General features: G+C 32.5%; 3 protein-coding genes across 4 annotated transcripts in view; 2 read left to right on the top strand and 1 right to left on the bottom strand.

Annotated features, from left to right (window-relative positions):
- LOC113518491 (arrestin red cell) overlaps positions 1 to 1732 on the bottom strand; it is a 96103-nt gene extending 94371 nt beyond the window's left edge. The window contains exon 1 of the mRNA XM_052894288.1: positions 1367 to 1732. The gene's annotated coding sequence lies outside the window, so the exon portion shown is untranslated. The remainder of the gene's footprint in view (positions 1 to 1366) is intronic.
- Positions 1733 to 2952: 1220 nt separating this feature from the next.
- LOC113518296 (protein FAM8A1) lies at positions 2953 to 7856 on the top strand. The gene is made up of 4 exons (XM_026903148.3): positions 2953 to 3410; positions 3876 to 4014; positions 4786 to 4912; positions 5540 to 7856. The coding sequence occupies exons 1-4, from the start codon at positions 3071 to 3073 to the stop codon at positions 5861 to 5863; spliced, it is 930 nt and encodes a 309-aa protein (XP_026758949.2). The 5' UTR covers positions 2953 to 3070; the 3' UTR covers positions 5864 to 7856.
- A 738-nt stretch (positions 7857 to 8594) lies between these two features.
- Positions 8595 to 25741, top strand: part of LOC113518565 (ras-related protein Rab6) — a 49177-nt gene continuing 32030 nt past the window's right edge. The window contains exons 1-3 of one of the 2 annotated variants that reach the window (XM_026903548.3): positions 8595 to 8815; positions 9180 to 9238; positions 10450 to 10609. In XM_026903548.3, the coding sequence (XP_026759349.1) occupies positions 8746 to 8815; positions 9180 to 9238; positions 10450 to 10609 (289 nt within the window). In that variant the 5' untranslated portion in view covers positions 8595 to 8745. The remainder of the gene's footprint in view (positions 8816 to 9179; positions 9239 to 10449; positions 10610 to 25741) is intronic. The other variant, XM_026903549.3, reaches the window with a different exon arrangement.

Raw genomic sequence — 25741 nt, 5'->3', positions numbered from 1 at the left:
AGTTGTTTAATAATTTATTCAGGAAATGTATTCAATTTATTTATTGCATTCTACAATATTATTATGAAAGATCTTAATAATGAATAAATTACTAATGTATATTTATAATAAGAATAGCATCTATGATTATAAGAACAAAATTGGAATATAATAATTCACACAATATGGAGAAGCATTATATTAAAATACTTAGCTATCAAAAATAAACTTGTTTGTTATGTCATGCATGAAATTCTCTATAAGTACATTTAAATAAGTAATAACATTTAAGAGGATTGTGAAAATACTAAACTGCTGTTCTATATGTTCCCATAAATGCCCTATGGGACAGATAGAGAGAACTTATTTTCTAAATATTATTATTCGCTAAATAACTTTATTCTTCTTTAATATTATTATAATAAATTTTCTAAGTTATTTATTACTAAATAACAATCCATTTAATAACAGATGTAAATTTATAATTTTGTGACACATATAAATTATTGTTTTTTTATTTTACCCCCAATTAAAGGTGAATTAAAAAAAAATCTATGATATATATGACTATTATTTAATTATAGATTTATTCAGAATCTATTTTATAATTATAAACAAGTGCTGAGTAAGCCTTATGGTTGTGATAGACTATCATACTAGATCTAAGCCATAGGCATTTTTTCTACATTTGGCATATTAAATTTAGCAAACTTTTTATTAATATAATAGAGCATAATATTAATAAAAATTAGAATAAAAACATTTTTGTATTAATTAATTTTGTCTATATTATATTGATGAGTTTGCATACAATTTAATACTTTCAAAGTTACTGATGCAAAGAATTAATGAGCCACATGCTAATTTGCCTTATTTATTATAATATATATATATATATATATATATATATCTATTAATCTTTGCAATATAAAAGATCAATTTTAAAGTTTATTTGCTTATTTCATTCACTGGCCACATTGTTCAATGACCTATCAGTTAATTTAGAAATTTGGTCAGTGGGTATCCTTAAAACACAACATTAAAACGAATTAAAAAATGTTATTGCTCACTTTAAAAGTACTTATCTGCAGATTATTTTAAACCATAGTAATTAAATTGTCTTTGGTTTAAGACAGTTTAGGTACAGGTAGTACGAATGGGTTATGTCTACTAAGATGTGAACTTTTAACAAGTATGATTGTAGCAAGAAAAATTTTTTAAATCCCACAAAATACGAGCGTATTATTACCGTGCGAAGGTAGACAATACAAGTATAGCCTAGCAGATAAGTACAACATAAAAACAATGCCGCACTTAGTAAAAATAGACAAGATAAAGTTGTAAGTTTATATTTATAAATTTATAAAGATGAATAGTCACTACTTACAGCTGGATTTTAGCAGATCAACGATGTCTCCAGGTTATTTTATTTATCACTAGAAGTCCACCATTGAACACATAGCATTGTACTGAGCGATGTACGAAAATATAGTAGCTAAGTGAAATACCGAACTGATTACCCACAGCAGACGTGTTATAGCTTTGTATGATATTTAAAAAAGATATGAAAGCTACACTAAGTATTTAAGAAAAACTATACGACAGGATTAAGTGTCACTTAAAAAGGTCCCTACAGTGCCGATTTCAAGTGCAATAAGTATATTCTACACCCCAGAACACACCACCATTATTGCGCACGCAGTCAATTGAGAAAAAGAAGTATTTGCCCGTTGTTCGTGTTGCTAACGATAGATGCTCAAATAACAACATTCACTATTCTGAAACTGTTAATCGATTACTTTTGGAACAATGAACCCTTAAACAATTACAATAGGTTCTGTAAAATTATTTTGACAGCTTCTTATCAAATAGCGGTGCAAATACTTCAAAGAGGCACAAACATATTGCAGTACCTTGGTGGAATAACAGGTGTGCGACAGCTGTCAATGATAGTAAAGCGGCTTACCTTAGGTTTAAACAAAATCAACTCTCGATAATTACATAAATTTTAAAAGAGTTCAAGCTGTTAAAAAGTTAATTAAGCAAGTAAGACAACAGGGGTGGCAGGAATTTGTTCATGTTCGTGTTGCTGAAATATCCAGTGCAGTAAAATCTAGAAAAGATACAGCTAGTGGCCTTGATCGCTTAACATACAATATGTTTCGATTGCTGAATAAAATAAACCTTACTAAACTCTTACAAATTTTTAACGATTTATGGAAGGACTGTATTATCCCACCAGAATGGAAAATGGATTGTTTGATTCCAGTAATTAAACCCGGTAAAGATCCTACAAATTTCGACTCCTATAGACCTATAACATTGACGTCCTGTGCAACGATAGATGCTCACTTCACTTCACTCATTCAACTCAAACTCAGTCCACAATCCGTCCAATACACAACGCATTTAATGCTAAAAAATGCTGTCACTGTCTCTGTGACATATGACTAGTCTACGCCTTCATCTATGCCTAAGAATAAGGAATAATAAATCTTTAATCTATGCATTTTTCGTTGATATGTATCAAAGTTGCTATTGTCGATAAAAAAAAAAACAAGTATTAATTTTTAAATAACGGTTAGTAATGATTTACTAGGACTTTGAAGTAATACAAAAATTGCATGATATTTGCTTAATGTTCATTTTTTTTAACATATTTTGTATACGATACAAAAGTGATTAAAAAGCTAGCTGTAGCGCTATTTCTGAAAAGTAATTTAGGAAATAAAACTGTTATTATTAAGTAATTTTATCTTTATTAAATAGCATATGGCGCCGATTTTCGAAAAAAATATATATTTAATCCTTAGATTATGAAGTATACCCTTAAATATATTATACTGTCGATTATTTAACCTATTTAGCAAATAAGAATAATGCTACGTAATAATCTTTTCTTTTTACAATTAGATATTATATTATTCGCGAACTGTCAAGGGTTCAGTATAATCTGTTTACATTTCAGAATATCCAATAAAAAAACATAATGTCAAATTAAAATTGAAACTGACGTGTGTTTATTGTCTAAGAATTTCATAAATATTATCTTATATTAATAAATTGTTTATGTTGCTTACGAAAACCAATAATGTCGGGCTCTGAGAGACTCTCACAAAATGGACAATTGTCTGAAGGTATACCGGAGAGGGGTGGTCAAGGCGATGCACCGCCAACTGTGTCCGAACGGGAAGCATATTTCCAAGCACTTCGATTGTGGATACAGCAAGCGCAAATGTACCAGAATCTATCTACATGTTTCCCTTACTACATGATGACCTTCCAGGGTTTACAGAACAACCCCACAAATGTGCCATTATTAAATAATAACTACCAGTTCCAAGGGCAACAGTTTCCTTTTCAAGTGCCAAATCCAGTAAGGAACGTACCAGATGCTCAACCTCCGCCAGAGTCTGCAACTCCAGCAGATGGTAAGATATTAATAAATAATTTGATTAAATTTTAATATTCCTGTTCAAGTATCCAAGTACTATTGATGTCACAGTATTTCAATTTACTAAATTGTTAGATTTGTATGTTTCTATGAATCTGTGTTATAATCTGAAAGATATTTAGAGCCGTCTTAAAAAAAAATTATTAATAGATACATTTCTGTTAGTGTTTGTATGAGAATGTATGAAGCTCTTGACATTGTCATCTCATTAAATCTCATGAACTTGTTAGCTAAAATGATTCTAACAATATATACATCTGCACCTTGTATTATATATAGACTAGATTGATAAAAAAAATGCAAGGCATATAATTTATTGATAAGCACTTGTACCATTCATTTTAAATTTGAAATGTGATTAACAATGTGATATATTAAGATGAAAAAAATACATTTAGTAATATATTTTACCTAGCTATTTGTATTATTTGTATATTTTTAGTGATTGCTCACCATGGAGGCTATGAGTATGTAATACCACCACTGTACAAGAGATTGACAGCCGAATTTATTGATTTTATGCTTTTATTTATATTGAAACTCATTGTTACATTTATAGCAGTGGATATGTTTGAACTGATGTAAGTAATAAAATATTAATATTTATTTTAAACTTACAAACTACATATAATTAGCTATTAAATACTGGAACACACTCCCGCTTCATATAAAATCTACTAGCTATAAGCAAGCTAGCTTTTAAACACAAATTGCACACCTATTTCTTAGAAAAATCAGTATCCCTTTAAGCTTCTGCTGGTTACTCTGTTAGTCATAGATTACTATTTGTTCTTCTATTGCAGTTGTTTTATTTAATTGTTTTATATAGTAATATTTTATGTATTTATTTATGTATGTATATATTTATTTATGTAATATATTATTTATATTATATGAATTTATCAAATATTGCTTTATTTTTTTCTCTATTCTAAAATTCACTGTCTACATATTTCTTGGTTTGTTCAATAGTTGACTGGTAGAGAACACCATCTGGTGTGAAGTCTGCCAAATGTACATAGGATTTTACTACGCATTAAAATTTAAATAAATAAATAAATAATTTTGTATTAATTTGTATGTATATGATTTTAAAATTTATGTGAACAGAAAATTTATAATTTATTTATATTGCAAACTATACAAACTATAGAAAATTACCTAAATGTATACATATTATGTGTATGAAAAAAGAAAAAATATGAGGATACATGTATGTACCCATTTATTTAATAAGTAGTCCTATAATAGAAAGGGATTAATACTATACTGTTTAATATATATTTTTTATTGTATAAGATATTTATAGAGACTTTGCATGTAGATATATAAATAATTCCTTTTTGTTTCAGTGACCTAGACAAGTTTGATTTTTACAAATTTAGTGAGCATTATGATGACTACAAATATGCTATGGAACTTACTTCGGAAATATTATTTTTAGAAATTATCTACAGGGTATTGGTGTGCATATTCGAGGTAATGATGTTGTATTCATTTTATATTGAAACAGCCCTTAATGTACAATTGGTGTAATACTTAACAATGGAGGCCAAATCCGATGTACCATTTGTCTAGACCAATCTTTTGTCCTAATATTTTAATTTGATAATTTCCTAATGTTGCTGTTTTAGACCATTATAAATTAAAATTATAATAACTGTGGCAAATATAATAGAAAATTCTTTCATATTGGTCCTTCTAGTAAAGATTTCATTGTGATAATAAATTTTAACTTTAGAGAATAATTAAGAGAAATGGTGCTGCAAAATTGACACCATTAATATTTTAACTCATTGCGACATATAATTGTGTTCCTTTTTATTGGAATTTTGCTCTTTGTGCTACCATTTGTCAAAGTTCTTGCATTATCTAGTTTTTTATAATTTTTTAATAAATTACTTTCTTAAAAAGAAATAAAATATAGCTATATGATTTTTCATTTACAAAAGAAACATTTAAGTAGAAAGCAGATTTGTTTTGTTTTTAATTCTTTAACAGCAAAATAATAATTTTAAGAACCATGAATGTTATTCTATTCTGTTCCTATTTTAATATAATATGACTAACAAATTATTCAATTAATCTTACATTTGTTTATTGCAGGCTTTCTGTCTATGTGGGAGTGTAGGACGCACAGGTGGTGCCACACCAGGAAAAGCTCTTCTTGGCCTCCGTGTAGTGACAGCATCAGCTGTGATTCTGGTCGAAGGACGTGATAAGGAAACAGTACTGCTATATCCGGGAAAACCACTCAGTTTTGGAATAGCATTAATTAGGTCCATAATGAAGAATTTTCTAATTTCTCTACTGTTCCCCCTGTGCGTTATACTATTTGTGTTCCGTCATAATCGCACAGGATATGATTTGCTGTGTGGTGTTATCGTTGTTGAAGAGAACATGTACCCACCCAGAAGACATGCACCATAATTTCTGATATTTTTGTTTATGTTTCAACTTTATAAATTGGATAGAGACAGACATCTCTATGCAATTTACATGAATTTGTGTGCCTTCAAATGTAAAATATTTATTTTGTGAGTTCTCTTAATGTATCTATACTTTATATTTAATTATAAAGAGGATTTGATTGTTTATAATGGATAAACTCAAAAACTAACAAATTTTCAACATTCTTTCACCCATAGAAAGGTACATTGTCAGTGTGTAACATAGGCATATACTGATCACCAGGTGGCATTTCTTTAAACTTAATTTTTAACCTAATAAGTTAATTTTTTTAATTCATTTGCACAATTACTGTTTTACAGACCATCATATCCTAAAATTATAATTATGTACATTTAAATTTATTAGAAAATTAGTTCATATTGGTCCTTAAAATAAAGATAAAAAAAGTTTAGAGAAATACCACATTAGATTCGACACAGTTATTTTCGAAAAATCAATCCACCTTTGTGAATACTAATCGAATCCCTAGTTGTTTATATATTTTCAAACTTCACATTTATAAAAAGTTTTGATATATATAAACATGTTCCATAACAACGATGTAAAGTACCCTTGGAAGTTTCTAATTATTTTTACTTTTTGCATTGGTATGTAGAATATAGTTTTTTTTTTATTTATTGATAGGTATATAGATTTTTTATAATGTTCAAGGATATTTCACTATGTTGTAAATAATACATAGAATATATGTACTGACTGATAGTGACGACGTAACGTCTGGAGTTGTTTTCTATTGAACATAATAAAGCTTAAACAGAAAACAATAGAATAATTTTCAATAGAAATAATTTGGTCATTAGACAGCTGTATATATTATTACATCTATTGGTCGGATTGCATTGCTTTTTGTATTGTTAATTGTGGTTTATATATATTCAATATTTTATAGAATGTGTGTGTCACTATTTCAAACTAAATTAAATAGATAGTTATAAACATTGCACAAATTGCATCAACAATGATAACCCCTTCGATATATGACCCCATCATTGTAAACAATTTTAATTCTGTATTTCCATAATTTTCCAGTATCATATGAATCTGATTAAATGATGGGAAACAAATAAATGTAAAAGATATCACTGAGTTATGACTATTTTGTGTTACTATTTGCTTTTTTTTTATATATTATTATATGTATTCTTTTATCTCTTTTTATTTTGTATATTGTTATTTGTGTGCTGTAAGTAATGTAAATAAATTATCTATCTATCTATATATATATCTGATTATAATAAGATAGATCTGTCATGTCTAGAATCAATATTATTTTATGAAGGTATTTTCAATATTTATTGATCAATTTTAAATCTGGAAACTGATACATGATACGTATCTTTTGAAAAAGTATGTCATATAAATCTAAGATGGGGGTCTTATCTGTATAAGCATGGGCTATGGTTAATTTCATATGAACCAGTAGTGTTGTTTATATTTTGTAACAGCCATTGTTAATTTCATTGTTACTATATACATATATATTTAGGTTAATAACCTTTGTCGTAATATTGAATCTGACATAAGTAAGTGTAATTTCTACACATTTGTACATAAACATTGAATATTAAACTCAAAGATCTCAGCTCCAATTTTGTTTAAATATTCAATGACACAGCAAGACTTCTTTTAAATTGATTTTAAAAGTAAATCAAACCATTTCCGTAAATAGCTACTCAACTCTAATATTATCTTTCGAAAATAACATCACTTTTTTTTACTACTCTTATCAATTTATGTTTAATTATATAAATATCAACATTTTATAATCTTTCATATTTTTATAATATTCTATTTATCAATAAGATTATCAGTAAATGTATGAATTGTTTTGCTGGATGAAATATTTTGGCTTTAAAAGAAATGTAGGTCTTTTTAAAGAAACAGACAAATGTTATTTGTGATATTGTTAATGGTTATTGTTTTGTCAATATATTAAATAAGTTTGAAAGTACTTATTGTGTCATTTTATTGACAGTTTAGTAGTTTCTATTTTATTTTAAACAAGGTTGTTCTCGCCAAATACTTTTCTTGGGTATGCCTTTGGAGTTAAAAAAAAATGAATATAATAAAAAAAATAGGACGCCTGTTAAAAATGACCTTTTACATAACATCATTTAGTCCCAAACTAAGTAATGCTTTTACTAAGAGTACTTGCTAGATATAACTAATGACTTGTAGAAATGCCAAAATATCCAGACAAATTTTAACAGACACACTCATGCATACTTAGAAATATATTAACTGTCTTAGGATTGAACACGCAATTTTTATCAGACGGCGAGGCAATGAAATTAACCCCTATATCATCAAGGTCGTCAGTTTGATTTTTTTATATTAATAATTCCTTTAAAATTACAGGCTAAGTTCGTCTGTTGCATATTTTTAAAATTGCGCCAAAAGAGTTTTGTTGGGCATTAGGCATATCCGGTTTGCACGTAGATTATTGACAAATATTGTAACGTTTGTCTATGGTATGAAAGTGACAGCTTGAAATTGCGTTCGGAAATTTGATTCGAATGTCATTCACCTTTCAGTACCCAATTATCGACTATAAAATGTATGTTATTGTGAAATTGAAATGCTGAATTTTACCTTCTCTCTATTAAAAACATAATATGAATATTTTGTTATATTTACCATTTATTATTTATTAATTTTATTGCCAAAAAATTGTGATGAGTTGGCTTGTGCGTCGCGCCGTCAGTCTGCCGTAACGTGGCGGCGCTGCGCTCGTGTGTGTGCTGCAGGAGTGGCTTTGAACTGTCATTGTTCATGTAGTTTTCTGTGATAAGAATTTTATTGTGAAATTATAGTTTAGCGAACTAATTTATACATTTACGATGTCGGCGTCGGGTGAATTTGGTAATCCTTTACGCAAGTTCAAGCTTGTTTTCCTTGGGGAACAGAGCGGTAAGTCCTCAGCAAATTATATCCCCTTGTCGTACATTTTTAATATATAGTTTTGAATTTACGATATGTAAGTATAGATCAGTCTAGACTTTATCGAATTACTGACCTACATTGGCCCGGGAGGCGAAAAGTGTCGTATTGGGGGTTATAGCATTGTTTTGTTGCAATCATAATGTCTAAGAAGAATTACTCTAACTGGGATGTAGGTTACACTCTCTATGTAGGTACATTATAGGCGATGAATCGTCTATAAAGAATTCTCACGCATCATACAGTTTCTGCCCCGTTATAAATTGTTTTTGTGTTCGGTTTTTAGGCAGCATGATTGGAAAATGAATTGACATACATCTTTCTTGTTTTTCAGTGGGAAAAACTTCGCTCATCACTAGGTTCATGTATGATAGTTTTGACAACACTTATCAGGTGAGTCAGTGATCTCTGTTATTTAAAAATGGGTCCAAATAACAGGTCTTGTTGGATTCCATTTGGTTTAGTGTCAGTAGGCCTATTATATCATGGTTAGTCATCAGAACTCATTAGCATATTATATTATGCATTTGATCAAGAGATAGTGATGATATAATATAACATTGTGAATAGTATTATACTAAATAACTTTGATTACTCTATTAGTATTTAGCACATAGATAGAAAAATATGCACTTTTTTAATAATGTGCTAGTAAATATTTGTATGAAATGTAATTAGATTTGTGCTAATTGTTCTGTCAACATTATAACATTTTAAATGATAAATATATTTTATGTAGGAAAAATAATGTTATTATTTAGTGTCTAAATTTTTTAAAACAATATATAGGACTTGTAAAATTAATGATAAAGAACAAGAAGAATTTTTTTTTTTTTATTTTAAAATGAATATAAATGTTTCCTCCAATAAAATGCTATAAGATTATTTGATATATAATATCATTTAATATTAGGATGTGTCAATGAATGTATCAATTTGTAATACTCTAGCTGTGTTAAAAAACAATAAATTGATTTTTTAATACTAGTTTCTATTCAACAGTTACTCTTTTCAATATACTTAAGTATAAAGTAATTTTACATTTGTATGGGTACTATTATTTATATATTATTCAGTGTGAAATTTCACAATTGTTTTATAAACAGTAAACATGCTATCTTATTTATTTACATACCTTCAAATAGGGGAAAGAAATTTATAGTATTGGGGTCTAACAACCTTACTAGCGAAAAAACCTTTAATCTCAACCTCCACATGGTTCCTCCTGAAAACCATCTTAGTTAAGTCTTTTAAATTCATCATGATGGGCTAACTGACTAGCTTTCATCATCATTTATCATCTCTCACTAATATATACTAATATATGTATATCAATAGAACAGGCAGGGTTACCATACCATTATCACTTATTAAAGAAAATACCCTCAAATAGTTAAAACAAAAAATGTCTTCATATGTCTGTATTTCTGCTTCTTTTAAATTATATACTGTATTTTGATACAGATTTCACTGTCATTTAGATATTTTTTACATATGTATAACACATTCTAATTATACTTTTATAAATAATTAATTTAACTTGTATGAAATCCAGTCTTTAGTATAATATAAAAATCTAATACTGTTTTTTTTGTGATCTTTAGGCAACAATTGGTATTGATTTCCTGTCGAAAACCATGTACCTGGAGGACCGCACGGTGAGGCTGCAACTGTGGGACACGGCAGGACAGGAACGGTTCCGGTCTCTTATACCTTCTTACATCAGAGATTCTACAGTCGCTGTTGTTGTCTATGACATTACCAGTGAGTAATTTCTTGTATATTGAGCTTTATTTGCTAAAGGAGAAGATTCTTGATTCACTTGTATATTTTTTGTGTGTATTTTGTTTTTATTCAACATAGAATGGTATGTAAGTTGAAAGCCAGTAAGAAAGTGGTAACTACCACCTATAGAAAACAGTACCATGGACAGCACAGAATGTACTGTGGCACTTGTGATAGTCTTCATGCATTGTTATCTCTTAGGACTATGCTAATATGCCTTTGTACTTTGTAATTATATATTTTTCTATTGCAGTATCTTTATCAATTTTGAACAAATTTTTATAATCCCTAATCAATTCAAATTGAAAATCTCTTTTCTTTTGATATTCATTAATAGAAAATATAAGAATTGGTTATATATTTAAATAACTTGTGTTACTATACACAATAAATAAAATAAATACTGATAGAATCTGCAAATAAATGTTGCCCTCTAAAAACTAGCTTATATCTCATGTGAAATAATACATACAAAATTTCATTAAAATTGGTTTAATGGTTTCGTAGATTCACTTGAAGGAAGATTGTATCATGAGATTTTTATATATATTAAGATGTATATAGATAGTGTAATTAATTTCGTAGTCTCTGAAATGATATATAAACCAATTTAACCTCAGTCAAACTGTCATATTAGTTTAAATATAAAAGAAGCACCTATGAAATATTTTTTTAATTAGGAAAATGAATATTATTTTGACGCAATTCAAACATTAGATCTCACTAATTGCCAAATTACGCGGTGGCTGCGGAATCTCACTATATCACACTCGTAAATGTGAAAGTTTATAAAGATGTTTGTTATTCAGTTCTCGCGTTCACGGCTGAATGGATTAGGATAAAGTTTGGAACTCTGATAGACCATGTCATTGGTATATACTTACTTAGAATATTTATTTCCTCGTAAACTGTGGGTATAAAATTGATTATAGAAATAAACATCTTTTATATGCTTTTTTTTTAATTTAGTTATATTTATGTTATTCGATTACGTCGATAATTTTGATTAGAACCGTATTTGATAATTGTTTTTACAATCTATAGGTTTTACTTACGTGTTGGTCCCATATTAGCCTTTTACACTCCAGCCTAATGACTCATACACGATACCAATAACTCATTATCTTATCAATAATTTATTATAATGTAAACATAATAAACTTATTATGAACACTATAAGATAAACAGACGATTTCGCTTACCCTAAGTGTTAAGGGCGCCGAGTCAGTAAAACAACCGTGTGTATAGTGAATTTAATGTTAGCATTTTAAAGTCGTAAATACGGCGACAACGGAGTGCAAAGGGTTAGTTTTGTGACGATTGTAACCACAGTTTTTTATTGTGGAACAAAATCATGCTCTGCCATCAAATCATCAATTGGTGCGTTTATTTTATTTATTTTTTATTTATTTTAAAAATTTGATGAACTATAATATATTCATTTAATTTATATCGCAGAATCGTGTATGAACAAATAGATTGTACTTCACAAAAAAAAGGCAGTATTAAAAAGAATAGTGTAATTACTAGTCAATACTTATTTTTTTATTAACTGCCCGTATCCCGCGTGAATCACTATATTATGTGCTAAGTCAAACAGCATCCCAGACATGTTTTATTATAAGAACTGACAAACAAAACTCGAATGTAGAGTACTACTGATATAATTAAACTTGTTGTATCCGGCGGCTTCATCTGCGTAAATCGGTAGGTATATACAGTGTTCTATGTGCTAAGTTAGTGTATATCCTACCAAATGTGTCAAATTTCATTCAAATCCGTTCAGTAGTTTTTGCTTGAAAAATATTTTTTTTGTTTTTTATATCCATTCATCCTTTAAACATATTAATATTTTTTTTTAATGGATGATAATAGAATGGTAACTCCGCCTGCGCTATAGGTGACTACCAGCGAAGGTTGATAAGTAAGAATAAAAGTAATAAAAGACACTTAAAACGTCAGGTCAGTTTTTTTTAATTGATGGTAATGAAATGGTAACCCTGCCTGCGCTATTGGTATACGTTGGCGGGGCACCCGTGAAGGAAGATACGTGAGGATGAAAGCAGATCCGTTAGCTCATCGTGACGAATTTCACTAGAATTAACCACGATAGTTTCCAGGGGGAACCGCGGGGAGGTCGACTTGATAGGGTGCACTGCTAGTATTAGGGAAATTACCAGAGGGAGACTTTGTACAAAAGTCGATTGTTTGGGTACCTCTGTCCCATTCGTGTTCCAACCGTAAAGCAGTGATGTCAAAACTGCTCATGTGCGACGGTTACCACTTTCCATCAGGTGGGCCGTCAGCTTGTTTGCCATTCTTAATTGAATAAAAAATAAAATTAGACCCCATTACTAACAATTCCTTTCCCCGCGGGCAGGTTAGTTAGCCTATCATGATAAATACACCTGGAATTCAGCACGATAGTTTCCATGGGGAGGTGGACTTGATAGTGTATATTGTTAGTAAAGGGACTGGTAGTCCGCATTACTATCAATCCCTTCCCCCCAATAGGATCATGATTGAAGATATTGTTTTTGAATAGTGTCACACTCTTCACACCAATTGATTGGTTCCCGAATATTCATTTATGAAATATCAGACGTCGAACACTTGAGAGCATAAGTCAGTACACCTAATACAGATTTATTCATACTTCAGATAAGTTTATTTCCTATATATTCGTGAGAAATGAAACCGGCAGCTTTTATACGCAAAGTAACGTCCCTAATATCATGTCTACCACTTTACGTCAATAAATATTTCTCGTATACGAGTATTATTATACAAGTATAGAATATTGATCCTTTTAACTCACTTGCTGTTTATCTCCGTTCGTCACATGGAATTTCTAAGAATCTATTCTAAATGGATGCTTTTACACCCAATAAGGTTATAATGAATGAATTAACATTACCTGAAATTAACTCTACATTTTCGGTAATGGAAGTTGTGTGGGCGAAAAACTATAAGTCCAAGGGTCAGCAGCGAGGGCGGTTAACAACGACTTTCCTAGACCGGTATGCCGTTCGCAACAACTTAAATAAATCGTACCTCTTTGATGTGCTGGTTCACCTGCCTCCTGGGATTGCTGTCTTTCTCCACGGCGCAGCTAAGGATCCTCACGGGCTCCGGAGCACGCACAAATGTTGTATTTGAATAGGGTGGCGTAATGTCGGGTACTTCACACGTCCATGACACACATATCAGTTTTTTCATTAATAGAAATTTAGTCTTATTATGAAATATATATAAACAAGTTGCACACAAAACCACGTCGTCGCAAACTATGAATTTCACTTTATATGTCTTTTATTATAAAATAAATACATAAAAATAGAGCGTAACCCGTCATCACTTTTCGCGCCAACGCCATATTGCTTTTTTTTTTTTTTTTTTTTTTTTTTTTAAATCTGAACATAGTTGCGCTCAGGTGCGATGCGACAGCACTCTCTTGTGTGGTAAAACGACCTTCAAGCCGTGCGATGCAACCGGTATCGGATTATCATCGTTAAACTAGCCCAAACACAGCCCCCGGCTTGAAAGGTCTCCTTTCAATAGGAGAAATTAGCTAAAATTAAGTTTATCTAGTCTAAAGCTACGCTAAGCTAAAGGAACTGCTCTCACAAAAGAGCAATCCAGAAGATAAATATAAATTATTTATTGATTAGGCAGAGGACATAGCCTCACTACCGGACGCTTGAGTGTACCAGATTTGGTTTTCACCAAGGCGACCCGAATATTTCCGTCTTTGCCAGCATATGTTTCCTGAATCCGACCTATTAACCAGTGTAATGGAGGAGCATTATCCTGTTTAATTAGCACGATTGTGCCTACTTTTAAAGAAGGTGAACTTGACGTCCATCTTCCGCGCACTTGTAAAGTGTGAAGGTACTCAGCACTCCACCGACGCCAATAAGACTGTACTAACTTATCTAATAAGGAATAGCGAGACAACAGATGCTTACTCGTTTCCGTTACTTCCGGTGCAGGAAACGACCGCAAAGGTACTGAATTCAAAAAGTGTGCTGGTGTAAGCGGTACAGGTTCGGTAGGATCAGAACTAATACCTACACATAAAGGCCTACTATTTAAAACGGCTTCTATTTGACAGAGGACGGTTAATAGTTCCTCATACGTAAGGATTTGAGCACCAATTACTCGAAATAAATGTGTCTTAAAAGACTTTATTAATGACTCCCAGCCTCCTCCGAAATGGGGAGCGGAAGGCGGAATCATCTGCCATGTAATACGATTGGCGGCTAATTCTTCCTGAAAACTCTTTACTACTGAGGGAGATTCTAAAAAAGAATATAATTCGCGGAGATAAGTACGCGCACCTATGAAATTCGTCCCATTGTCCGAGTAAAGTTTTTCTACCGGACCTCGACGCGAAATAAAGCGCTTAAAAGCATTTAGAAACGACTCTGTAGTAAGATCTGGAGCAACTTCTACATGTACAGCTCTCGTCGATAAACAGATAAAAACACACAGGTATGCCTTTTGCGATTGAATACCGCGTTTACGTGTTAACGTTATATTTAACGGCCCACCATAATCTACTCCAGTATGTGAAAATGGTTTAGAAATTTGTAATCTACAATCGGGCAAGTTAGACATAATGGGTGGAACCGCTTCTCGAGGACGTGCTTTGAAGCAAAAATTGCACGCATGAACTCGAGAACGTACTATACGCCGACCGGATAAAATCCAGTATCGCTGACGTAAGATGGATAACAACAAATTAGGTCCCGTGTGACAATTTTTACGATGTGCATCATCTATGATTAGTTCTACGACATGATCCTTACGAGGTAGCAAGATAGGATGCTTATGATCAAACGTCAAATCTGCATTCGCTAATCGTCCACCCACTCGCAGAACGTCATCAACTAGTATCGGTCGAAGATTTCGTATAACCGAAGAACAAATACGACCTTCCTTAACAGCTTTGATCTCGCTTGCAAAATAAACCATTTGCACAGAACGAACAAGAGCCAATTCCGCTATTGCTAGATCTTCTGCCGTAATAACTCCTCTAGAGAACAATTTTTTAGTAAATCGCAATACATACACTATGCAATTTAATAATTTTGGCCAAGACGATATTCTCTTAGACAAAGAATACAAAATAGGTTCTTCAATAGTAACTGTTGCTAAATTAATAGATTTACGTTCAGGAATATCCGATTCATTCCCTGTTGATAAAAATGGTTGGATAGGCCATCTATCAACATCATCTATGGCCCATGGTGGACCACGAATCCACAAAGGATGTTTAATCAGCATCGCAGGCGTAAGACCACGCGACAGGCAGTCGCTAGGATTGTCTGTCCCCGGTATATGAAAGAAGTGGGATGATGAAAGATTTTTCTGAATTTTGGTTACGCGATTCGCGACAAAAGTCTTCCACCTATGTGGACTAGCATGGATCCAGTGAAGCGCTACTGTGGAGTCCGAGAAAGCAAAGATACGGTGGATTTTGTATCGAGACGACATAGTGTTAACTACACATCGAACTAATTTCGACATGAGCAATGCCGCACAGAGCTCTAATCTAGCTACCGAAACAATTTTCAATGGCGCCACTTTCGATTTAGCACAAAGAAACTTCAACGTATTGCCATTCGGTCCTTTCACATGCAGATAAATAACTGTTCCATAAGCGCTTTCACTGGCATCTGCGAACGCCAACAGAGTAACTTCGCAACCTAGTACCACTCCCACGTGCCTAGGAATAGCTAGCTGGGATAACAGCGGTAATTCCTTGCGAAATTTTGTCCATGAGTGTATAATTTGCTCAGGGGGAATTTCATCCCAATCAATTTTAAGGAGCCAAAGTTGCTTAATTAGCAACTTAGCATATAAAATAACTGGAGCAGCGAAACCAAGAACATCCCAAATTCTAGCTATAGCGGACAAAATACTTCGCTTGGAGCACATATCATCATCGCAAGCGATGTCAAATGTAAACCAGTCTTTATGTGGTTCCCACTTAACACCAAGTATTTTTTGACTTGAGTTGGGGTCGAAATAAACTGATTGCGGATGAAGATGTGAGTCTGGGACATTAGCCAACAATTCAGCTGAGTTGCTCGACCACTTTATCAGATCGAAGCCCCCGGCTTTAAACATTCCTATTAATTGAGATGCGGCTTTACTAGCTTCAGCAACAGTGGACCAACTCTGAACCACATCATCCATATATATGTTCCGCTTTAACACTTCAGCCGCTACTGGAAATACCTCACGCTCATCCTCCCCGAGCTGTTGAATCGTACGTAATGCTAAATATGGACTTGCAGCTAATCCAAAACAAACTCGTTGAAATTCAAATAGAGTCAACTCAGCATTCGGATGAAAACGGTAAAACATTCGCAAGAACTTATGATAATCTGGATGAACCTGTATCTGTAAATACATTTGCTTAACGTCTGCACAACAAGCAATTGGAAACCAACGAAACTCTAAGAGCAGACAAAATATATCTGACTGCAAATTTGGGCCGGTGTGAAGAAGCTGATTCAATGACACGCCATTGTCGGTACACGCGCTAGCATCCAAAACTAGTCGCAGCTTAGTAGTTACTTTATCCTGACGAACGACGCCATGATGTGGTATAACATACCCGCTAGAGTTAATCTCCTTTGCGACAACAATATAATTGTGGTCTATATACTCCTTCACAAGTTCATCATAGGCGACCCGAGTAAAAGGTTCATTTTTAAACTTTCGCTCTAATGCTAAAAAACGTTTTTCTGCCATTAATATAGAATTACCCAGTAAAGAAGGATCCGACTTAAACGGTAAAGCTACAGTATACCTACCTTGAGAGTCACGCGTGGTAGTTGATTTATAAAAATTCTCACATTCTTGTTCCTCTTCGGTTAAAGCAGAGCCTTTTATGGAAGACACCTCCTCTAACTCCCAAAACTTCTGTAATACGACATCTATTGGAGTCTGCGTGACTGAACAAAGGATTACAGATCGCTTCCGTACATTAGAAGTATGCATGGGTGCATTGCCCATTACAATATATCCTAATGAAGTCTGAATCGCAACTGGCGAACCTAATGGACCCTGTATGCGACCAAAATACAATAACTGCGCAAAAAGTTGCGCGCCAATTAACAAATCAATGTCACTAGGGACATAAAAACTATCATCAGCTAATGGGACACTTGACAGATATGTCAAGGTAGTAACATCTACTGAAGCAGTAGGCAATTTGTCAGTTATACAATCGACCACCAGCGGTTGTATCACATAAGATACATTATTGTCAAAACGTGAAAAAATTTTTAAATGTGTGATACCCTGTACAACATTAGATATACCCCCAATACCTTGCACGGATGCAGGACTAGATACCGCCTTTAACTTTAATGACAATTTTTCACAACATCGCATTGTGATGAAATGGTCTTGTGACCCATTGTCTATAAGACCACGTATTATGTGTGAATTGCCATAAACGTCTTCAACCCGTACACATACAGTACCTAACAGGACTGTGGTCGGTTTAGGCATATGCACATCCGTTGCCCTATCTATCTGAGTTGAACACATAGATATGACGTGACTACCCGCACTACTAGTGCAATCTATCGGTAACGATTGACAAGCCGTTACACTGGATTCAAGCTCCTTAGGCGGATTTAAAGTCAAAGGCAAAGCCTCTTCATTCCTAGAAGCTAACTGTGAGATCTGGCCATCAGGGAAATGTAAGAATGAATGATGGGATTTGGACTGACAATAGCTACAAGTACTTGTAGCTTTACAAGCAGGAGATTTGTGATTCAATTTTAAACAACTAATACAACCTCCTATTTTTTTAACCACCTTATAACGTTCTCTCGCTGATAATTTTGAGAACTCTTGACAGTAAATTAACTGAGTATGGTTACTATTCTTGCATAATGGACATAAACTTGACTGTTTAGAAGTTATAAACGATTGAGTAAACTTTGAAGTGTGAGGTTTGGGTATATTGGTTTTAATCCCTTTAGGTCGTGACAAACTAATTTTGTTTGTAGACATAGTGGCATTGCTGACACCAGTTCGCTCAAGAATTTTAGCTTGACTCCTAACGAACTTAACAAAACTAGAATAAGTCGGCAACCTTTCATTACGAATATGCTGTTCAAACAAACGCGCAGTTTCCGTATCTATTTTCTTAATGGCTAAATATAAATAAATAAAATCTAATTTATTTTCCAGATTTAATTTTTCGAAAGATGCAATAGACATAGAAAATTTATCAATAAATGCGTTCAAACCTTCTAGAGATGGCGACTGCATCTTTTTAAACTCAAACATAACGTCTAAATATGCAGTACCTAAATAACGTACATCTTGGTACCTTTCCACTAAGGCATCATAAATAGCATAATAATTGTCCCCAGTAGGAGACAAACCACTAATCGAGGCCAGTGCCTTACCCTCTAATAAACCAGTAAGATAATAAACCTTTTCTGAATTATTGAGCTGGGAATTATTATGTATGGTATTATTATAACATTCAAAAAAAGTGGGCCACGATTTAGGATCCCCAAAAAACTTCCTTAATTCAATAGCTGGAAGCCGAAGCTGAGAGGGACTGGGGTTCGATGCTTGTTTACCCTCACCAGTCCTCTTGCCGCTATATGATGCAACTGTATGTTGAACTTGTGAATATAACTCATCATATGATTGCCAAGTACTAAAACTAGGTGTGAACTTTGGGTCTGCTTCCATCTTCGCTAGATTCAACTCCTCAACCACTGAATTAAATTCAGACCGAAGGGTTTCGATATTAGCAGCTGAAGCGAGAAACCTCTCTATATCAGTTGGTAATTTTATATGCAAAGATGCATCATAAATAGATTGTAATCTAGCATAATAAGACTTTTGACGAGCCTCCAAAAGTTTAATTTTAGAAGATACTACTTCTTCTTTAGATAAAGGCATAATGACTTAGCTATATATCAGTTTTAAGTACCTACGTTAACAAGTTGATTGACACTAAGAGAAGTGAGCTATAAATTGTACTATATTGTTATAGGTATATTACAATCTATTATAGTAATAACCACAACAATATGTAATAACAAAAAATTCTATATACAAAAAATAATAATATGAATACAACTCCAGTTTCTTATAAGGTAAACAGAAGCATAAAAAATAATAAAAATATATAACTACCATCAAAAAGAACTGATAAGTATTTACGGTTTAAAAACAATATCGATATATCTACCTAAATATCTAACAATTGTACTACAACATATTTGCAGTTATAGTTTATGTTATTATAGTGTAATTATAATTATTCAGCAGGTATAATATACCGCTACGCAATATATATAAACAAACCAAAAAAAAACAAAATATATAATTTTAATAAGTTCTTTCAAATTGATCCCGTAACAATAACTGTACATAAGAGTAAACACATTACTCAGTTCAATAATTTTTATTTATATTGTTGGCTACTTATTTTGAAACATAGTAATAAAAATATACGACTTTTATTAAAAATCCAGGACTATATTTTTACTCAATAATGTATGTAAGTATCATTAAACTTATATACCTACTTAATTCTCACTTATTACCTCTTTGGTTAGAAAAATTACGCAAAATTAATTTTATATAGGATTATGAAATATCTAAATAACCAATGTACTCAATATATTAATATCCTAATTTATAAAATAAACTGTTACACGTATTATTCCGTAAATTAAACAAGTACAAGATTATTTGTACCTAAATTTTATACCTACCTATTTGCTACTAATTCAGGAAACATATTCTATAAACCTAGCTCGGTATACAGTGACGCTAATCATGGTACATTATTATAATGACACATTCTAAGTATTTATTAAACGACTTTAATAAAACTGTTGACGGTATATATAAAATGACCAAAGATGGTACACTCGTAATACCCGCATCAGAAATATTATGAGATGAAATCACTAAATCAAGCTTAGCGTAGGTAAATTAGATTAAATAAAGATGAAATCTAATAAAACGTAAAACATACGTTTAAAATGTGCAGTACTATAACATGTATTGCAATATTATTAGAATTTAAGTATACGGACCGGCTAAATTCTGAATCCAGTATGAAATAAAATGAAATTAGTATTCCAAATTTTGAAAAAAGGAGTCGAAAATAGGATTCCGTATACGGCCGAAGGACCACAAATGTGTGTGGGCGAAAAACTATAAGTCCAAGGGTCAGCAGCGAGGGCGGTTAACAACGACTTTCCTAGACCGGTATGCCGTTCGCAACAACTTAAATAAATCGTACCTCTTTGATGTGCTGGTTCACCTGCCTCCTGGGATTGCTGTCTTTCTCCACGGCGCAGCTAAGGATCCTCACGGGCTCCGGAGCACGCACAAATGTTGTATTTGAATAGGGTGGCGTAATGTCGGGTACTTCACACGTCCATGACACACATATCAGTTTTTTCATTAATAGAAATTTAGTCTTATTATGAAATATATATAACAAGTTGCACACAAAACCACGTCGTCGCAAACTATGAATTTCATATATCATATGTCTTTTATTATAAAATAAATACATAAAAATAGAGCGTAACCCGTCATCACTTTTCGCGCCAACGCCATATTGCTTTTTTTTTTTTTTTTTTTTTTTTTTTTTCTTTTTATCAATCTGAACATAGTTGCGCTCAGGTGCGATGCGACAGCACTCTCTTGTGTGGTAAAACGACCTTCAAGCCGTGCGATGCAACCGGTATCGGATTATCATCGTTAAACTAGCCCAAACAGAAGTTATAATCCCCAGGTCAGGTAGAATTTCATGCGGTCGTACCGCGTTGGAAAGCTTTGTAGATTAATTTCTGCAGAACTTGATGTGATACCTGTGTGAACCTGATAGACAATCTGATGTCATCCTTGCAGTATGTTTCGAAAGGAAATAAAGTAACTGTGTTTTATTGATATTGTCACAGAAATACTTGCCAAATAAAAATAGAAACAAACCGAAATATTCAATTTCGGTTTGTTTCTATATAAACTCGTTTTTATTTTATTACTACAAATTTTTACCTACGACTGTCCGCGTGACTGTGATATTCACTGACTGGGAGTAAAAGTAGCCTATAACCATCTCCGGCGTCCCATCTATCACTGTATCAAAATTCATCATAATCAATAAAGCGTAACAAATAAAAAACTTATTTTTGCATTTATAATATTATGTAGTTAAGCGTAACACATCGGGAGATTATCCTATGCTCGAGTTAGTTATTCGTTTGTTTACATTTACATTAAGTTCAATTGAAACAGACTATACCTATCTACCCTCACTGCTACTTTTATTTTAAATGGATGTTATGTTTTTTTTTTTTTTAATGGATGAAAATGGCATGGTAATTCCACCCGCGCTATCGGTATACACCGGCGGGGCACCAGTGAAGGATGATAGGTGAGGATGAAGTAGGTCAGTTAGCCCATCGTGACGAATTCAATAAGAATTGTTCACGATGGTTTCTAGGGGGAACCACGTTGACCTAATAGGGTATATTGCTAACAATAGGGGTGTCAATCTCCATTCCTAACAATCCTTTTCCCACCAAATGATGTTATGTATTGGTAACACCGTTTGCGTTAACGGTATATTGGTAACTGGTGTGGTACCAGTGAGGGATGATAGGTGAGAATGAATAGTCAGATCAATACTACAGTGTGAATATACTTAGAATGCAGTACGATAGTTTCCAGGGAGGACCACGTGGAGGTTGACCTAACAGGGTAGGGTATATTGGTAGCAATGGGTCTGGTAGTCCGCATTAATAACAATCTCTTTTCCCCCACTGTTACACCATTAGCTTAAACCAGGTATAGGCGGCATTATCATATAGGTCACAGTTCAGTTTCAAAGGTATTTCCTCCGGCGAAAGCTTAGGTTGTGGAAAGAGCTCTCTGTCGAGATTCTCCTAGATACTATAGTATGGGGTTCTTCAAAATGAGTGTATTAAGGTTTCTTCAGGGTTGGCAATGCGCACTTGACATCCTTGATTTTGCAGGCATCCATAGGCTGCGGAGGCCATTTGCCATCAGATGAGTTGTATGCTCTTTGCCACCTTTGTGGTATAAAAAATATAAAAAAAAAAATTAGCTTGCGTTTGTACACATTTAGGTACGTGATTGGTTGCATGATATATACGTCTGAATCGCTGAAAGTGTGTCGATGGCCTCGCGCCCGAACGTTCCGAAGGTTGCCACTACAAGACTGTAATTGTATAGTACCTACGTGTAAGTTAATATCACTGCTATACCACAAGCCGTCGCTTGTAATACAGCCCCTGAATCAGATGAGCTAATTAAAAATAAAATAATGAACCTGACTTAATTAAATCACGGCCCAACTAAATCCCCAGATAGAGGCTAAACATTGAGGTGGTTATATGAAGGGTGGGTGGATGGAACGGTCCAAAGTTGATATATTCAATTAGTTTCTCGGTTATTCGTGGGATTTTTTTTTGTCTTTGAAAAATCTGTAAGCTTTTAAAATATTTTACTTACTTCATTGTTAAAATACAATTTAGCGGGCTGTGGCACGCAGTGAGGCTCGTACTCGCGTTGCAGTCACTCATGACTAAGGATCACGAATTGATTCCGAAACTAGTCGAGTTTTTTCGATCTAATATTCAAATATAATGTGTTGTTATAAAACTTTTAACAATAAAATAATGAAAGGTATCTGTCACTTTTTAATTTTGTCTTTTAACTTTTAAATTATTTTTTTTTTTATAAAAATGAATCTGCAAGATGCGTTTGCAATTAGTGACCATATCGCTTAACACAAATAGAAAATAAAATAAATATTTTTATTCAGTAATATATTCAAAATTACATATATTCAGGCAAATGAAGACAACAGGCAATTCTCATTTCTTCTGGAGGTATTTTAAAAAAAAAAAATGAGGGGGTTTTAAAGTAGATTTTGTCCAGTTAAAAATTTGCTACTTCAGCTTTAAAAAAATATGCCATCAACACAGGAGTAATCCTTATCGCAAAAATGATTCCTGGAATCGCTTTAAATTGTCGTCCTGTTGTTGTAACATACAAAACGGTAGGAGAACTGAGAATCTTCTCTTTGAAGTCACTCTAGCTGGTATAGGTATGCTACCGAAAATTTAGTATTACGAATGGGGCAAATCTCAACTTGTTATTTGCAATACTGTCTGAGACATGCCGACAGGCTCATGTATTATTTATGAGTAGGTTAGCTACCTGGCTCGCAAATCTTGCGGTGTTATACGTACATCTATCTACTCCGCTTGTTTTCTTCAAAGTCAGTGAACATGCATTTTTTCAAGGCTCCTTTGCCCTAATTTTAATAGGAATTATTTTGTGTAAATACAGTTGTGTGGCGCCCTTTAGTCTTAAAAATTATTTGTGTATGACCAAAGACTGAAATAGCTTACTGGGGCTTTACGTGCCCACCGAAGCCTAAAGCATGTGAGAAAACGGAATAATCAATCATTAAATCATTTATTTTGCAATAACATAGATAAATTACGTAAACATTAATTGCATACATTTTAGATACAACTAGGTTTTTGGCTAAAATTAATTCTAACATACATTACTTTTAGATATTTATTATTTAGTTACATTTAATGCCATTCTTTTACTATTACAAATCACGTAAAATAAATTTCATTATCGTCAACTTGTACTTTATGAAGTATCTGTAACTATATCACTATTTTCAAAACAAATATCACTAGACATGTATGTAGTTCCATCTTGTGCCAAACTAACAGAAATTGTACAACTAATAAACATACTTTAATGCTTTTTTTTTTTGTAAATATATACAGTAAGTGGCAAGAGCTCCACCGACAAGAGCGCAGCTCTTAAATAGGATAGATAGATACATATTATATATAGAACATACCTTGACCAGTACAAATACACATATGAATACAAATTATTTGTTTTGCGCTTAAAGGATGATATCAAAGAAGGATCAGTTCAATCGAATTTTTTAAGTTACGACATATATTCGTCAGTTTTCGGTATTGTTTTTGCTTCACTTTCGGATTGTTCTATATTAATTTTTGTCTAAATATATATTATTTTTGAAGAAAAAATATTATTTAAAAAATATTTATAAACATATATGCTTGAAGCATATGTAGGTAATGGATGTGTCGTGTCCTTATTTGATACGCTTCGCTGATTATCCGTATACAAAACAAAAGCAGTTTGGTTTCACCAAATATTTTGCTAAATACAAAATAATACACATATATAAACTTTTGTATAAGTTATAAGAAGATATACGATAAGGTAAACAGAAATATATGTATACATCAATAATAACAAATATTTTTATTCGAACAAAACATATACAATGAATGCATACGAATTTGCACGTACGAGCATGTACAATTGTTAGTGCAAAATTTCTATCGCATAAATTATTGTAATTAGGTGTTTATGTATTTATTTATCTTTAATCCTAAGATTATCTATTTATCTTTGCGCCAGGTCTCTTAGAGGGTAGACAGTGAGAATCGTGTGCCTCTAACTATATATTGTTTGTTACTTAGTTGTACCTTCAGATTTTCATTGTTTGGTTTTTAACATACGGCGTATGGTAACTTTTTTATTAATTACCCCTTGTCACTTGTGCGTTTTTTTTTTATACGCGAGAATGGAATTGTCACACTTTCACTATCTGTATCTACACGCTGACAATGAGGGATGGCAGGTGAGGATGAAAGCAAGTCAGTTAGCCTATTGTAAAGAATTCTATAAAAAATTACTATAATGATTTCCAGTAGGAACTGGTGGATTACTAAAAATTCTCTACCTTTCTATCACTTGTGTCCTAGAGCCTCAAAGGAAACTGATAAGTTATTTTATAGGCATGAACATTATATCTATAAATGTCTTAAACCGTAAAATTATAGAATACATTATAAAATTTAGCGGTAAAGTCGCTCATTGTTTTGTCATTGTGATTATTTCTTGTAATTGTTTATATCTAGAATAAGTTTACTGTTCTAATCTTTTGGAGGAAACAATATATAATAGTATCTATCTATCTATCTACATTGCTGGGTCCATGAT

Source organism: Galleria mellonella, unplaced genomic scaffold, assembly GCF_026898425.1.
Source record: "Galleria mellonella isolate WM207_F2 unplaced genomic scaffold, CSIRO_AGI_GalMel_v1 utg200, whole genome shotgun sequence".
NCBI lineage: Eukaryota > Metazoa > Arthropoda > Insecta > Lepidoptera > Pyralidae > Galleria > Galleria mellonella.
Note: the sequence above shows the minus strand (reverse complement) of the source record. Positions and strands in the feature narration are given on the sequence as shown.